The sequence below is a fragment of the Myotis lucifugus genome, unplaced genomic scaffold (assembly GCF_000147115.1).
Source record: "Myotis lucifugus unplaced genomic scaffold, Myoluc2.0 scaffold_115, whole genome shotgun sequence".
NCBI lineage: Eukaryota > Metazoa > Chordata > Mammalia > Chiroptera > Vespertilionidae > Myotis > Myotis lucifugus.
Window position 1 is genome coordinate 1,235,289 of NW_005871163.1, and position 16,024 is coordinate 1,251,312.

Consider the following 16,024-nt stretch of genomic DNA (forward strand, 5'->3'; position numbering starts at 1 on the left):
TTCCGGGTTCCCTTGGTCGCGGGGCCCTATAGTTCCGGCCGCGGCGCGCGGGCGGAAACTTTAAGCGGCCGGACTGCGCCAGCGTTGGGCGCCGGGTGAGTGGGGGAGGCCGGGGCTGCGGGGGTGTCTTCGTTGCTGGTCGGACCTGTAGGAGCAGGGGTCAAGGGTGGGGAGCCATGCGGGGCCAGCGCCCGCCTTTCCCGCTGTTCCGGCTGTCGCTCGCGCGGCCTCTACGGCGCCGGTTCCGGGGCCCTGCCCCCGGCCTCCCCCTTTCTGGGGCTCGGGGTCGCCTACTCCGCGCAAACACCGGGATTTAGGACCTCGGCTCAGGCCTCGGTGCCCCCAGACCCCCTAGGAGACTTCCAGATCTCTCCTCTCTCTCTCTCTCTCTCTCTCTCTCTCTCTCTCTCTCTCACGCTTTGAGAGCTAAACTGCTGAGAATCAATTCTTTATAAATAAGCTGGTTGTCACTGTAAGGGAAGAATTATAAATGTGTACTGATGGAGGCCTGGCATCGAGGCCAAATTGGCGGCGAGGGTCTGTTATTAGGAGTAGACTGTTCTGAGCACAGACCCCTCCTTGTCCTGCGCGCTGTGTGGACACACTCCTTTGGGGCAGGTGTGGGGTGGGTGGGAGACCTGCAGGTGAGAGTCGCCCACCTGAGACACCCTTCAGGCCCTCCTGCGGTGGTGGGCAGGTTTTCTCTGACCAGGCCTACACTGCTTGAGTGAACCATCCATCCTTCAAAACGCTCAGTTCTTTTACTTCCATGCTGCAACCTGACTTGCTAAATGGGCCTCCCCCGGCTGTGCCATTGTTAAGGAGGCGTGTTTGCTGGCGGACACGCCTGCATCGGCCAGGAGAAGGGCATCCAGAGAAGGCAAGGCTGCCCGTGTCGGCCACCCGCTCCCGCGTTGAGCAGAGTCCATGGGCCGGCAGTGCTTTCTTACACCTGATCCAACTCTGCCCTGCCTCCCGGTCTCCTAAGAGGCAAGGGTAGTACTCCCTGTGACCCCCAACTTTCAGTCACAGGAAGGCCTCTGTGCATGAGGGGGACCACCATCGATGTGCATAGACTGCAAGTGAGCAGAGACGTAGGAGCCGCTGGTGTCTCTGCTTGAATGAGGAGGAGGAGGAGGAAATGTGTTTCTGGCCTCGGAATTCATCAGGTGCTTGGCCAAAGAATTAATGTTACAGATGGCAGTTAGGGGCAGTTCATTAGTCATCCAACATTCGCCAAGTGCTTACTGTGTGCCACTGACTGTGAGACGCTGAGGAGACATCGGTGGGCAAAGTCTGACTCGGTCCCCACCCTTACCGGGTGCATTCTCTGATGTAATGTGGTTGAACCAACATTGTGCAGGGCCTCACTTGAACCACACAGCTGAGACCCAGAAAGGAAATTTAAAGAGACTGAGTAGATGGAATAGTACCAATTTGACACACCTAAGCTGATGCGTTTGACACTAGAACAGGGGTGGGCAAACTTTTTGACTCGAGGGCCACAATGGGTTCTTAAACTGGACCGGAGGGCCGGAACAAAAGCATTCTCTGATGTAATGTGGTTGAACCAACATTGTGCAGGGCCTCACTTGAACCACACAGCTGAGACCCAGAAAGGACATTTAAAGAGACTGAGTAGATGGAATAGTACCAATTGGACACACCTAAGCTGATGCGTTTGACACTAGAAGAAACCTCTAGCTCTCAGAATTGGTCACTTCGACTTTGGGCACAGTTTTAACAAACTTGGTTATCTGGCTCTCTCTCCAGCGTTGTGGCCAAGAAGCAGCAAATTAGAGGGAGGGTGATGACGGAGGATTCCTGAGAAAAAGTGGAATGCAAGCTGATTCTAAAGAGGAGCCACCAAAACAGCACAACAGCCTGGATTTCTTGGACACAAGGCAGTGTTTCCAAGTATGTTCTATACCAGTGGTTCCCAACGTGGGGCACGTGCCCCACGGGGGGCAGTTTGACTTTTAAGGGGGGCAATTCGAGAATAAGTTATTAACCGTGAATTTTTTGCGTTTCTTACGGTTCTAGGGGCCTCATATACAGTATATATATGTGTGTATATATATATAGCACATATTTATGCATTTCAGTTCTGTTATATGTTTTGAAAGTTTATTTGCTATTTTTTCATATCACTTCATATTATTATTATTTTTCAACAGTTTCTTAGTGATTTCTTCCTCAGTACTTAAACTGCTCTTTCGTTCCTTTATTTTTCTTTTTCATGGATGCCATGTTCTTTGGAAGCTTGTTTAGACCAAGTTAATGGGCTTTTAGGCTTCCTCCACGTGAATAGGAGTTCACTTTTTGAATAAGAATTATATGTCACAGGGGGCGCATCAGGATTTTAGAGATACTTAGGTGGGGCATAGCCAAGAAAAAGGTTGGGAACCACTATACTATTCTGTGGGACCTTAACAGTAATTACATAAAGAAGGGTTAAATGGGAAACACAGGGTTAGCAAATTACATTGGATTCTTTGCTATAGTACTCGGCTTCTGTAATAAGGCCTGAACTCATTTTTCTTGGAAGACCCTTCCAGAACACTGTTCTGCATATGCACACACTTGGGGGAATGCTATTATAAGTGAAACATCAGGGTAGCAATTAGTTGGGCAATTGTTGGTGTTTAGAGTGGTGATGTCAAGTCATCGTAAGATGTGAATTATACGTTTAGCAAACAATGTTTAAGAGGAATACACAATTTAATTTTTTCTATCAAAATGGTTAAATATTTTAGAATTCTAAAGTCTGGAAATGTACTTTATATCTCTAGTTTAGTCTTTATTGATATTGGATACATGAGGCATTATTGTATTTGAAATGTATCTCAGGCCATTCATTATGTGCTAAAGAGGTTTTTCCTACCTGACTCAGTCCTTGGCCCTCATTTATAACATTGTTTCCATGAACCAATATATTCTGAGTCCATGCCTCCCCACCCCTTGCAGCCTATTTGCACATGGACTTTTAAAATATCACACATTTGCAGTTGGAAATTGTACCAAAACAAGCAGTCTGGCCACTGTTAGGTGTTTTGAAGGAAGTTCCAAAAAAGAAATTAGTGAACATTAAATGTCTAACCTGTTTATGTCCATTCAGAGTCTTACCTAATTGTATATATACATACGATCCTGTGACCTGCTTTTCTCACTAACACTTTATATAAATATTTCTGACATCTACATGTGTCATTTATTTATATGATATTTTATTGTGTCATTAGACTATAGTTTGCTTAATAATAGAGTAGCAGCAAGCTGTGTTCCCAAGAGCAGGTCTGTGTATCTGTGAACTTTTTTCTTTATTTTTGAGACCAGAAATGTTTTCTTTGTGCTAATTCTCAATCCATAATTTTAAAGAACTTTTTGTTTTCTCCATTTCTTCTACATTTTGACTCTTATACACTGTTTCATGAGATAATGCCAGCTGTCATACATACTCTTTAACTGCGTTCTTTTCCTTCCCAGTTAAAGCCTTGTTGCCTGTTTACATTCAACAAATACTACTGAGGCTAATAGTCTTGCTTTTGTCATGTTTAATGATTTCCAGCTTTGTTTATTTTGGATTATGATTTTTCTGGCCCTTTCATTTTTATATTTTGCATTCATTTTAATTAAAAAGATGGGGGGGTGACACCAAGTAACAAGATAATTAAGCATTTGCACTGTACTGTTATATCAATTAAGATAGTGATGGTGCCCAAAGATTGGCTGATTGTCAAAAAGCGCCACAATGTGACAAATAGAAATGTTCTTTAATAAATTAAGTGTTGGAGAGAGGATGTAGGAGTGTGTGTTATATTAAGTTGTATAAAATTTGGAACTGTGAAAGTCAAGGACTACCTGAATTTAATGTTTGTGTGTTTTTGTTAATAGAAATACTTAAGGCCATTCTTGATTTATAGCCATTTAGTGGGTGATTGCTTGCTTGCTTCCCTCCCACTGAATTCTCTAGATTTGCCCTCACCTCACTTAAATGGAGTTTGCCTCCACTCATTTCTGGAAAGTTTGGTTAAAATTATGGTGGGGCGGGGGGGGCGGGGGGGAAGACTTTGTACTCTCCATGACATATAACCTAACCATATTTATTTTCTACAGCATTTTTCTATTTATGCATTCTGATTGGGAACATTGGGCTCATTTTCATCATGCCAACAGTGGTGGTAATGGACGTATCCCTTTCCATGACCCGACCTGTGTCTGTTGAGGGGTCTGAAGAATATCAGCGCAAGCACCTAGCAGCCCACGGTTTGACAATGCTGTTTGAGCACATGGCCACGAATTACAAGCTTGAGTTTACAGCCCTGGTGGTTTTTTCATCGCTCTGGGAGCTGATGGTTCCCTTCACAAGAGATTATAACACCCTACAGGTATAAAAAGCAATGAGTTATTGTATGTACCAGGTCCAAATTGATAGGGAGCAAAAAGTGTTATCATATTGTACTGAATATTTAGAACTTGGAATTATTGAATGGGTAAGTCTATGGGTATAATATCTAAGTATAGCTATAAGACAAGGATTCACAACCGGTAGGTTTTATGTCTTTGGTAGGGTTATGAGTTAGAGCTGTGAGTTGTTTTCTTCTCTTAGTTTCCTGGAATTCTCTCAGGATGTAGTGGCCCATTCCCTAACGTTCATTAATATTTCCAGCAGAGTCTAGCACAGTGCCTTACCCATAGTGATCAGCCAATAAGTGTTTGTGAAATTAAATTGAATAGTTTAATAATTGCTAGGCAGTTTAGAAATCCAGGATCAGTGTAGTTTGATTTTTAAAGTGTAAGTAATAAAATTTTGTTAAATCATTATTTTTTATCTAACTTTTTCTAAGTGACTCAAAAGCGTGTTTTTTTTTAATTGCACTGGATTTCTTATAAGTGAGTAAACTGAGGATTTTGGATCTCCAGGAGTTCTAAAAGTTAGAGAACTCTTAAAGTAGGTGGTGCAGAGTAATTGTTAAGACCTGGAGTCCTGGAGTCAGACTGACTGGGTTCAGATCTAGACTCTGACACTTCTAGGCATGAGACCTGGGAAAGTTACCTAATTATTCTGTACCTTAGTTTCCTCATTTTAAAAAATAGGTTAAGCCCTGGCCAGTGTAGGTCAGTTTGTTGGGAGTCATCCCATGCAATAGGAAGTTGCCAGTTAGATTCCTAGTCAAGGGCACATGCCCAGGTTATGGACTTAATCCCCGGTGGGGAGCATGCAGGAGGCAGCCTATCACATATGTTGCTCTCTCACATTGATGTTTCTCTCTCCCTCTCCCTCTCTCTCAAAATAAATAAATTATTCTTTTTTTAAAAAAATGGGTAGGGTGTTGTGATGAGTAAATGCATGTAAAGTGCCTAGAATGGTATTTAGGATATAGTTAGTTCTCAGTAAATGTTGGCATTTTTGTGATGTATTTAAAAGTGCTTAATTATTTATTTTAAGGTCCACTTAGAAAGATGAACTTGGTGAGCTGTTCACTCTCACCTGATAAAGAGGACAGAGTGAAGGGAACCTCTTTTCATTATCCTTTATAGCTGAGGAAGTCTGTTTTACTGTTTTTAAGAACCTGTGCTTTGGGACTCTTAGAAACAATGTCCCCTATGTAACACGCATGCTTTTATGTTGTTTTCTGATAACAAATTAAAATGAGCAATTTTATCTTTTATTCGATTAGGAAGCACTAAGTAATATGGATGATTATGATAAAACCTGCTTGGAGTCTGCATTAGTTGGTGTTTGCAACATTGTTCAGCAAGAATGGGGTGGTGCAATTCCTTGCCAGGTAATTATCAATTCTTTTTCATTGCTCTAAGTTAAAAACATTAACCACTGAGGTGCTTTCATTTTCTTTAAGCTCTAACACAGCATGCAATGTAATTTCTACAAACTATGTTATATGCTTGTGGTATCTTTTTAAAAGAAGGCACTAAATCAACACTAATACGCTCAGAAAGCAGCACAATTGTGCCTTAAAGAAAGCATCCTCCTAGTAAATTGACTTCTTGAAAACTAGTATTATTTGTGTAAAATACAAAGGGCCCACAGTGGAATTTTAGAACACTCTCTAGAAGGGGTGATTTTAATTTTTTGAGTGATAGAATTTTAAACATCAGTACAATGTAGTCTATCTTCGTTATCTCAATGTAGCATTTACTCAGCCAACTTTTAACCATCTTAACTATCTGTTATCTAAAAAGTGAGGAGTATGAATGTCAGGAAATCAGTTGCCCTTTACTTAGAGTCTATAGTAGGTCCATATTAGCATCAAATCAGAGCAGAATAGTAGCTGAAAAAGAGAATTGGAAGTTTGCTATACACAGGTGCTTTAAGAAGTGGTAGCATATTTTAAGAAAGGTGCTAAGAGGAAAATTATAATACTGTAGTCTACAACAGAAGTCAGCAAACTTTTCCTGTGTTAGGCTTTGCAGTGTCTGTGGCAGCTCCTCAACTTCACTGTCATAGCATGAAAGCAGCCATAGGTAATAAGTAAATAAACGGGCATGCTGTGTTCCAGTAAAACTTTATTTACAAAAACAGGCAGTGGGCCATAGTGTATGATTTGTATTTTAGGGTCAAACACAGGCTTCCTCAGTAGTGTCAGTGGCATCACTGGTATTTATGCCTGTGGGTAAGGGAAAGGTAGGGGTTGACTTACTCTTCCTAAATGAAGGACAAAGAAATACGGGAAATGATGGAACTGGTCTTTATCTTGATTGCAGAAGTGGTTACATCACTAAAAGCATTTTTCAGAACTGTATACTAAAAAGGGTGAATTTTATTGTGTGTAAATTATATATCAATATACCCAACTTTTTAAAAATTGTTTGTTTGTTTTTTGCTGTAAAACTACCTTGTTTTATAGAGTATGAACTAATGGGTTAATGAAGACCCTGAGCTACTACTAAACGGTTAAATCAAATACTTTAGTGGACCCTTGCTAAAAAAAGCTAGTAAATGCCTTTTAATTAATTTATTTTCAGAAATAAAAATGTTTGGCACCTTACTTCATAAACATTATTTATTTGGTAAATCCATGCAAACAGAATATCTAATTTCCTAACCATATAATAAATAAATGAAGTTTTATTGTCAGTATCTTCTGAACTGGAAGCTAGCAAGTAGCACAATTTCATTTGCTATTTCTTCAGTAGTTTTATTTTTTTAATTAAATATATTGGGGTGACATTGGTTAATAAAATTATATAGGTTTCAAGTGTACACTTCTATGATACCTCATCTGTATATTGTGTGCCCCACCACACAAAGTCAAGTCTCCTCCGTATATAGTCTTCGGTAGTTTTAGAGAAGAAATTCAGAGAATTTGTGCACCAGAAAGACTTCTGCCTTTTATTGTTTTTTCTTCCTTTGCAAAAAGGAAGAATCTGAATTAGAGATGTATTGTACCCTGAGGACAAGGGCTGGGCCTGAATCCACTTTAACTTATTTGATGAGTTTTAGGGTGAACAATTCAAAACACTGGACTAGAGGTGGAAGTTATTAGTGATTATTTTTATAATCAATTACTGTCAAATATTTATTTTAATGTGGAATTTTTTTAACCAACCTTTGAGATGGCTGGACTGTGTCTTTATTATTTGCGTAAAATCTGTCTCATTTTGACATTCCATGAAATATTTCATCATACAGTATTGAAGAAACTAGTGGCAGAAGTAAATCATTAAATAGCAATTATTGGTACCTAGAAGAGGAAATTACTTTGTAGTCAATTGACTATCTTCCCAAAAGATGACATTGCTCCAGGGGACCTCTATGAAGTAAGCATTCTTGGGTTTTAGAAGTAGGTGCCAATCTTGTTACTTCACATGGTACAACCACCTAATACTTCCTTATTGGCCTGTATTATCAAGTTACTAGGAGAGCTAAGATAATTCTTATCTGAAATGCTTGGAAAAGTCTGCCCCCCACAGGATTGCTTTGAAGCAATGAAGAAAAGAAAAATGATTTGTAATTATAGTCTCTCATTAGGATATTTTGAAGGGTTTTTCAAATTACAGGTTGATTAAGAATGTATTTTAAAGGTCTTGTACACATGTGGTTAAATGGCTTTTAATAGCCTGGCCAGTGTGGTTCAGTGGTTGAGTGTTGACCTATGAATCAGGAGGTCATGTTTCAATTCCCGGTCAGGGCACATACCCAGGTTACGGGCTTCATCCCCGGTAGGGGTCCTGCAGGAGGCAGCCAATCAATGATTCTCATCATTGATGTTTCTATCTCTCTCTCCCTCTTCCTTCCTCTCTGAAATCAATAAAAATATATTTAAGTGGTTTTAATAAATATATTTTTAATGCAGTTGTTATTCTAGTTGACCAAGGGTAGAGTTTGTCATCTTTAAAAATAAAGTGTCAAGGTTCAGACTTCTGTGCTGCTAATCTCTAGGGAAACATAAAATAAGCCCTCATGCCATTTTTTCACATCGGTGCCTTAGGTGCCACCTCCTTATCTAAGAGATAGGATTCTAATTTTAGTACAATTGACTAAGCGCTAGTTATGAATGTTCTTGTCCTTTTTAAAGTTTTCATAGGTAGGTGCTTTTTTAAAGGTTTAATTAGATAAAATACAGTATATTGCATAGATCTTAAGTACACAGTTCACTAAGTGTTGACACATGCATATACCTATGTAACCACTGCTCCAGTCAAAAACATAGAACACTTCCATTTCCCCCCAACGTTTTCTTATGCCTCTTTCTAGTCAGTATCCCCCATGCCCACAACCCCTGTTTGGTTTTTCTTAGCTTTGTTTTACCTGTTCTAGAACTTATATAAATAGAATTATACAATGTATCTGTCATCTTTCACTTGACAGAATTTTTTTGAGATTTATTCACATAGTTGCTTATATCTTTGCAGAGGTGGATTTTTCAGTATATATGCAATTAGAGAGAAATGAAATTGCTAAATGAGGTTGCTTTAAATGAGCATGTTATTTTATATATAAACCTTCTTTCACTTTTTGCAAACAGGTTGTTCTGGTGACAGATGGCTGTCTTGGCATTGGTAGAGGGTCACTGCGGCATTCCCTAGCTACTCACAATCAACGAAGTGAGAGCAACAGGTTCCCACTACCTTTTCCCTTCCCATCTAAGTTATACATCATGTGTATGGCAAATTTGGAGGAGGTAATGCTTTTTAATAAGTTCTTTCCAGTTTGATTAGATATATTTTAGGACTCGGTTTATTTTTTAGTATGTATATCCCCTTAGTATTATATTGCAGATACTATAACATTGAACTCCATTGGTTTCAGCTGAGGCTGATCAGTTATCTTTGAAAAGACCCTAGAGCTCAAATGCTCTTTGAAAGTTAAAAGCACTGCTCCATTTTAGGAAATATAGCTAGAGTTGTTAACCATCCTACTGCCCATCAAGACTCTTCAGATGCTGAAATGTTCTTTTAAATGTTGGGTATTTTCATCGTTGAGGAATTCTTAAGTCCATTCTGCCAGAAATATTGATAGAAGTGTGCTTTGATTTTTTTGATAAAGTAACATTACTCTGATGTATGTTTTATTAAACTCTATTTCCTGGTTATACTATTTTCATCAGAAAGGCTATTTTCATCTCAGTTTTTTATCTATAAAATGTAGATGATAATGGTACTTACCAAAGATGTTAGGAATACTTTAGAGGAAAGATACTATGTCAATACCAATCGTGGTCATCTCTGAGAATCTTTTTAAAACTACATCTAAATTAAATAGCTCTACTGGTATCATTTTATATGACATTTCCTCTTTGGTAACTTTGAATCAAAATTACCTGCTCACATTGTTAAATTGTTACCAGACAAGTCTGGCCTAGGGCCTACTGGTAAAGTGCAGGTTCTTGACTTTGAGTAGGAAAGATTTCACAATGCGAGTCCAGGTGTTTTTGAGAGTATATTTATTCAAGCTGGAGACATGGTAGGAAAAGCAATAGGAGAAGAAAATTCAGAGAAAAGTGGTCCTTGGAGACAGGTTCAGGGGGTTAGCCTGGGTCTAGTTGCCACTGCCCAATGCTCTCCTGGTTGCAAGTCTCATGGGGTCCCTTAGAGTTTAGGAGAAAAACAGCAAAGATAGAAGGCCACAGCATGCTCTTGTGAGAGTACACTCTTCCTTTGCGTTGAGGCTTTTATTCTCTCTAGCCTGCAGGAATCCTAGGGAAGATCTTAGGGGAAGGTCTTAACAGAATATTCATTAGCTTTTCAGGTGTGTCCTTCAATAAGTTGATTCATCAAAATGAGCATAAAGAAGTCAGGGGTTATTTTCTGGTTAGTTTCATTTTTAAAAAATGTCATCAAGAACGTCATTGAAGAGGGACCTGACCAAGGCCATTCTGTCCCAGGACAGTCTGAATTATGTAAACCATTTGCTCCTTAATGCCCTTGGTTAGGGAAGATAAAACCTTATGATTCATTAGCTAGCTGTAAGTTGCTCAGATTGTTTGGCCTTGCTTAATTATATTGTCTCAGTTTTCCATATTCTACTTGCCAAGGAATTTCTCTAGCATCTTACTCTTCTGCCTCAAAATCATCTCCATTATATTTATTGCCTGTGTTATTGTGATGGGTATGACCTGTGTGCTGTTAATAATCTGGCATGTTGTGCTACTTTAAACAACTCAACTGTTTTTGCTTTGTAGCTTCAGAGCACTGACTCCTTGGATTGCCTTGAACGTCTCATAGATTTAAACAATGGTGAAGGGCAGATTTTTACTATTGATGGCCCCCTATGCTTGAAAAATGTTCAGTCTATGTTTGGGTGAGTATGTACTTAGAGCTTTTTTTTGCCTTCTTACAATCCATTATAATTTGATATCCAGCAATAATATGTATTTTACTATTTCTAATTGTGTCATTTCATTTCCCCCAAGTTTCACATTTTTCAGATAAAATGCTTGGTAGAAGTGATTTTTAAAAGTTCATTCCCTTTTGAATTAAACATGACTAAATCGATATTGACTTCCTTACAATGACTCAGCAATTTCAAAGAATAACTTGCTTTAGGACTTTTCAGAGTTGAAATTGCTTCACCAAAAATGTCAGATTTTGTTCTGTTTCAAAATGGTCACATCGTTTTGGAGTCAACTCAAAGGGAAAACAACTTAACATCTTAAAAAAATTACTTGAAAAATATTATATGTATCATCTTACTCTTCCTATAATAATTAATCATTATATTCTAGAAAACTGATAGATCTGGCATACACGCCTTTCCATGCTGTTCTCAAGTGTGGCCACCTCACTGCAGATGTGCAAGTCTTCCCCAGGCCAGAACCTTTTGTTGTAGATGAGGAAATCGATCCTATCCCTAAAGTCATTAACACAGGTAACTTTTTTTAAAACTTCCTTCTTAGTTCTTCTATTATCCTAACTTTTTCCTAACTTTTGACTTTTACTCCTCTCTATCCAAGATAGTTAAAAAGAAATGTAAATTCTGATACGAGGATGCTGTCATCATCAGTTATACACTTTGGATGGGAGGATGCATTGCCTAAGGGGTAGCAGATTAGTAGTCCTTTGTGGTGATGGTGAGGTCATGAATTAATCTCCAATCCTAGATAATAACCCCAAATTCTAGAGTTGGAAATCATGGCCAGATTCATGAGCATTGAAATCCTTGAGGTAATTCTTAATAGATACTAATGTTACTTAGCATCATAATTGAGGTCAGATATGAAGGGCTGGCTTCTAGACTTGGCTGAGTGACTCTTCCTGCGTGGCCCTGAACAAGACACTTCCTCTAGTTCTTACTGGCTAAGTGAGTGGAATCTGTAGGTGATGGTCTCTAAAATCTCAGCTCTGTACCTCTCTAGCCCCGCTGCTTATATTATGACTGAAAGAAAGTGAAGTGGCACTGCTTTTACCTGGTTCATGTTGCCAGTGCTGGGCTTAGCTAAGATTGGCAAAGCGAAGAGTCAAAAGTAACAAGGAACAGTAGAGAGGAGAGTTATCTCCTGTTGGAGGGTGAACTCCTTGAGCTGTGGGTACACATTAAACCATCCCTGTGTCAGTCACCATTGCACCCTCAGTGCCTAGCATAGTGTCAGATGCTTAGTAGATGTTGACTAGGTAACCAATCAACAGATGTCTAAAATTTAAAATTAAGTGCACAGTAAATGTTCATTTCATTCTTGGCTGTACAGGTGTTGTTTTTTTGTTAATCCTCACCCAAGGATATTTTCCCATTGATCTTTTAGAGAGAGTGGAAGAGAGAGGGAAAGACAGAAACATCGATGTGAGAGAAATACATCAATTGGTTGTTTCCTGCACACAGGGCCTGCACACCCTGACCAAGGCCTGAGCCGGGGAGGAACCTGCAACCAAGATATGTGCTCTTGATCGGAATCAAACCTGGGACCCGTTGGTCCATAGGCCAACACTCTATCCACTGAGCCAAACCAGCCAGGGCTTGGCTGTACAGTTTTAAGGAGTTTAGAGTGAAGGACTAAGCACAGGCTTTTTATTTTTTGTGCATTTAGCTCCTGGCTATCTAGAAGTAGGGCATCCATCTCTCATTGTGACGAGACAACTGTATTAAGCTATGTCAAACCTTCAATTAGATTCCCTCCCATCTGTTTTGGATGAGTAACTTTGAATAGGTCTTTCTTTCCTATATAAAATAAACTTTTAGTCCATGATCTTGGTAATAGCTTATACTTAAACCCTTTCTACTCAAATGAAAAATATGTAGCTGCTTTTGCTGATTCATTTGTCATTCAGCTAAAGAAGGTAATGAAGGCAAATCTCCAGAAAAGCAGTTTCCTGAGTCTTACAAGTACAGTGTACACTCCACAAGCCTGATTTTTTTTAATTGTTTTGAAAATATGAGTGTGTATATATGCCTACAAGACTGAAAAGCAATTCAGTAAAATATATATATGTGTGTGTGTGTGTGTGTATGCACACATACATACACTGTATGTGTGTACACACATACAAATATATATATTTGTTGTTGTTAATTCTCATTGATTCTTTTAGAGAGAGTGGACGGGAGGGAGGGAAGAGAGAGAGAGAGAAACATTAATATGAGAGAGACACATTGATTCGTTGTCTGAGAGAGACACATTGATTAGTTGTCTCCTGCATATACCCTGACTGGGGCCAGAGATGAACCTGCAACTCAGGTATGTGCCCTTGGCTGGGAATGGAACCCAAAACCCTGGTCCCCAGACTGACTGACCATTGAGCAACACCGGACAGGGGCAATAAAATATTAATAGAGGTTTCCTTTGATGATAAATAATGAGTAATGTTAGTTTCCTTCTTTAGAATTTTTAGTGTTTTCCAGGCTTTTATACTATTTATATGATCAGGGGGGAAACCTAAAAACTTTTAAAAAGTATTTTGGGTTACAACTTTTATTTTTTACTTATTTTATGTTTCCAACAAGTACTTTTGGTCTTTAATAGGCCTCTCTAAAACAAAGAAATCATTGTCATATTTAAACTGCTCGCTTGATTTTGCAGGGAATGCATTTCTTTCTCAGAATAGCTTTACCCTCCAAGGTTGCTTGGTTGGAGTTGTGGAAGTGTTTGACTATGAGGCCTGGTGGGCTTGAAAAATCCCTGATGATATAGAGGGATTTGGCCTTTACCTTTTGCTTTGGCTGAGGATCTACCCTCATAAAAATAAAGTTTAGCTGATTTGTCATATAACTTAAATTCATTAAATAAGGATAATTATTCTTATTTTCTGAGCTACTTAAATGAAAATGTGTTAGTTATCTAGGAAGACTTCTAATAACCTTCCTACCCATCATATTTGAATTCCATATCTAAATTAAACATTGTGTTTATGAAATCTAGTACATAGAAAATAATGTACTTTCCTATAGAACTAATTAATTCTATGTTGATTTATCCTTTTCAGATTTGGAAATAGTGGGGTTCATTGATATAGCTGATATTTCCAGTCCTCCAGTACTGTCCAGACATCTGGTCCTACCTATAGCACTTAACAAAGGTGAGTTCTCTTCCTGTTCAGTGATACATATGAAGTATCTTATTGTCTAAAGTTATTCTTAAGTGTCAGATAATAGATTAGCCCATTTTGCAGAGTTTTAGGGAAAGGAATAGTGATTGGTTTGGATTGAATTTTTTAAAAATGGAATATTGCCTCTTCTACTAGAAAACTAATTCTGCAGCCTTACACTGTGGAAAGCATATTGACACATATTTATTGTGTATTGCTTTATTAATTTACAGTGGAGATCCTCTTTAGAGATGACAATGCTTTGTCCCTAATCCAAGACTCTGCCTTTCCTGGTAGAAGCATGGCGAGGAAGCCAAAGTGATTCTTAGAGGTTGCCTGATAAATATGGAGTGAAATACAGCTCCATAAGGGGAGAAACTACACCTGTTCTCTACCAGTGATACTCAGTAAATACTGTGCAATAAAATGGAAGAATCCAGCCCCTTGGGAGGCTTTTTATTACTATAGAATAAAGCTCTCCAGGAACTATAAAGTCATGTCCCCCAAATTAAACATCCCTATGGAGAATGTTAGTCTCTAGCACTTGAAACTTCTCTTTTCTCTGTTCTAGGCTGACCATCCACTTTATGTTCACCAACTCTCTCCAAGAAGTATATGTAGTCAGTCAGGTTTCTACTTACTGAGTTATGATCACATTCAGTTGATGGCGGTTGTCTCAGTTGTAAAATTGGCTATTCCATAACCCTCAATCACACATGCACAGACGGAATCTTGAAATATGCCCAAAGATGGCTTATAGTGATTATTGTTCATAATTTAAAAAGTCTTTGCATAAGATTGAGTGGGCAGATAGTTCCAAAGAGAAGTTAATTGTAGGAAGATCCATTTGTCAGCAGAGTGCATGAGAGAACCTGGTGTTGGAAAGTGGGCAAAATTAAGAGTTTATGTAGGGGAACAGTGGAAAGAAAAGTGTGGGAAGGCAGAATGGGGCCATGTCTTAAGGGCTTTTGAATGTCAAGATAAACTGGACAAATTCTTCCTATTGAATTAAAAAGTCTTTGCATAAGATTGAGTGGGCAGATAGTTCCAAAGAGAAGTTAATTGTAGGAAGATCCATTTGTCAGCAGAGTGCATGAGAGAACCTGGTGTTGGAGAGTCAGATCAAAAAGTTTATGGAGTAACACTCTTCATCTTGGGTGGGGGGAGGCTCGCATCCATGTGCTCCTGAAGGCTGTCAGTTGAGAATACTCTTGCTATCTCTGAATATGTGGTTTTGTTTAGAAGGTACTTGAAACCCCAGAGAGCACCTAGCTGAGTGTCCTAGTAGAAGCTGTGGAAAGCTAATTTTTGCATGTATCAGCTTCACTAAAATGTAATTCATATACCAGACATTTCACCCATTTGAAGTATACAAATCAGTACATTTTAGTATAGTTATAGAATTGTGCAACCACAGTTCATTTTAGAATCAGAATTTTAAAACCCCTAAGCCCTTCATCTTCCTCGGGTAACCACTGATGTCCTTTCTGTCTCTATAGAGTTGCCTCTTCTGGATGTTTCATATGTGAAAACTGATTTTTATATGGATATAGGAACACCAGAATATGAGTTTTTCTTTTATAAATCCATTTACTTTCCTTCCAACGCTAGAAACAGCCAACAGTATAATTGCGGTTTGGATTTTTGTAGCAAATCTCAGTCTGACCTGTTTTCTCTTCTTTTCACAGAAGGTGACGAGGTGGGTACTGGCATAACTGATGATAATGAAGATGAAAATTCAGCCAATCAAATTGCAGGCAAAATACCCAACTTCTGTGTCCTGCTCCATGGCAGCCTAAAAGTGGAAGGAATGGTAGCAATAGTTCAACTTGGGTAAGAAACGTTGTTTTCCTTTGGTTGAGTGAAAGGGAGAATCAATTAACAAAGTGAAGTTTTCCCAAACTTTTCTGAAAGAAATAGAAAGGTCCTTGTCTCCTTTTTCCTCTCCCTGCCATACCCATCCCACCTACCATCACCTTCTAAATTGCTCTTTAAATTATCCCCAAGAGCAGGGATGGGGAACCTTTCTTCTGCCAAGGGCCAT

General features: G+C 39.0%; 1 protein-coding gene across 4 annotated transcripts in view; it reads left to right on the top strand.

The window, feature by feature from the left end:
* Nucleotides 1-16,024, top strand: part of INTS14 (integrator complex subunit 14) — a 31,787-nt gene continuing 15,763 nt past the window's right edge. For 2 of the 4 annotated variants that reach the window (XR_002830412.1, XM_023757852.1), the window contains exons 1-10: nucleotides 1-95; nucleotides 1,774-1,917; nucleotides 3,446-3,450; nucleotides 4,127-4,388; nucleotides 5,682-5,789; nucleotides 8,991-9,146; nucleotides 10,647-10,765; nucleotides 11,190-11,332; nucleotides 13,879-13,971; nucleotides 15,669-15,813. Coding sequence is in view for 3 of the 4 variants with exons in the window: in XM_023757852.1 (XP_023613620.1) it covers nucleotides 1,840-1,917; nucleotides 3,446-3,450; nucleotides 4,127-4,388; nucleotides 5,682-5,789; nucleotides 8,991-9,146; nucleotides 10,647-10,765; nucleotides 11,190-11,332; nucleotides 13,879-13,971; nucleotides 15,669-15,813 (1,109 nt within the window). In the remaining variant the exon portion in view is untranslated. Of the gene's footprint in view, nucleotides 96-892; nucleotides 991-1,773; nucleotides 1,918-3,445; nucleotides 3,451-4,126; nucleotides 4,389-5,681; nucleotides 5,790-8,990; nucleotides 9,147-10,646; nucleotides 10,766-11,189; nucleotides 11,333-13,878; nucleotides 13,972-15,668; nucleotides 15,814-16,024 lie in introns of those variants that run through there. The other 2 variants (XM_023757853.1, XM_023757854.1) reach the window with 2 other exon arrangements.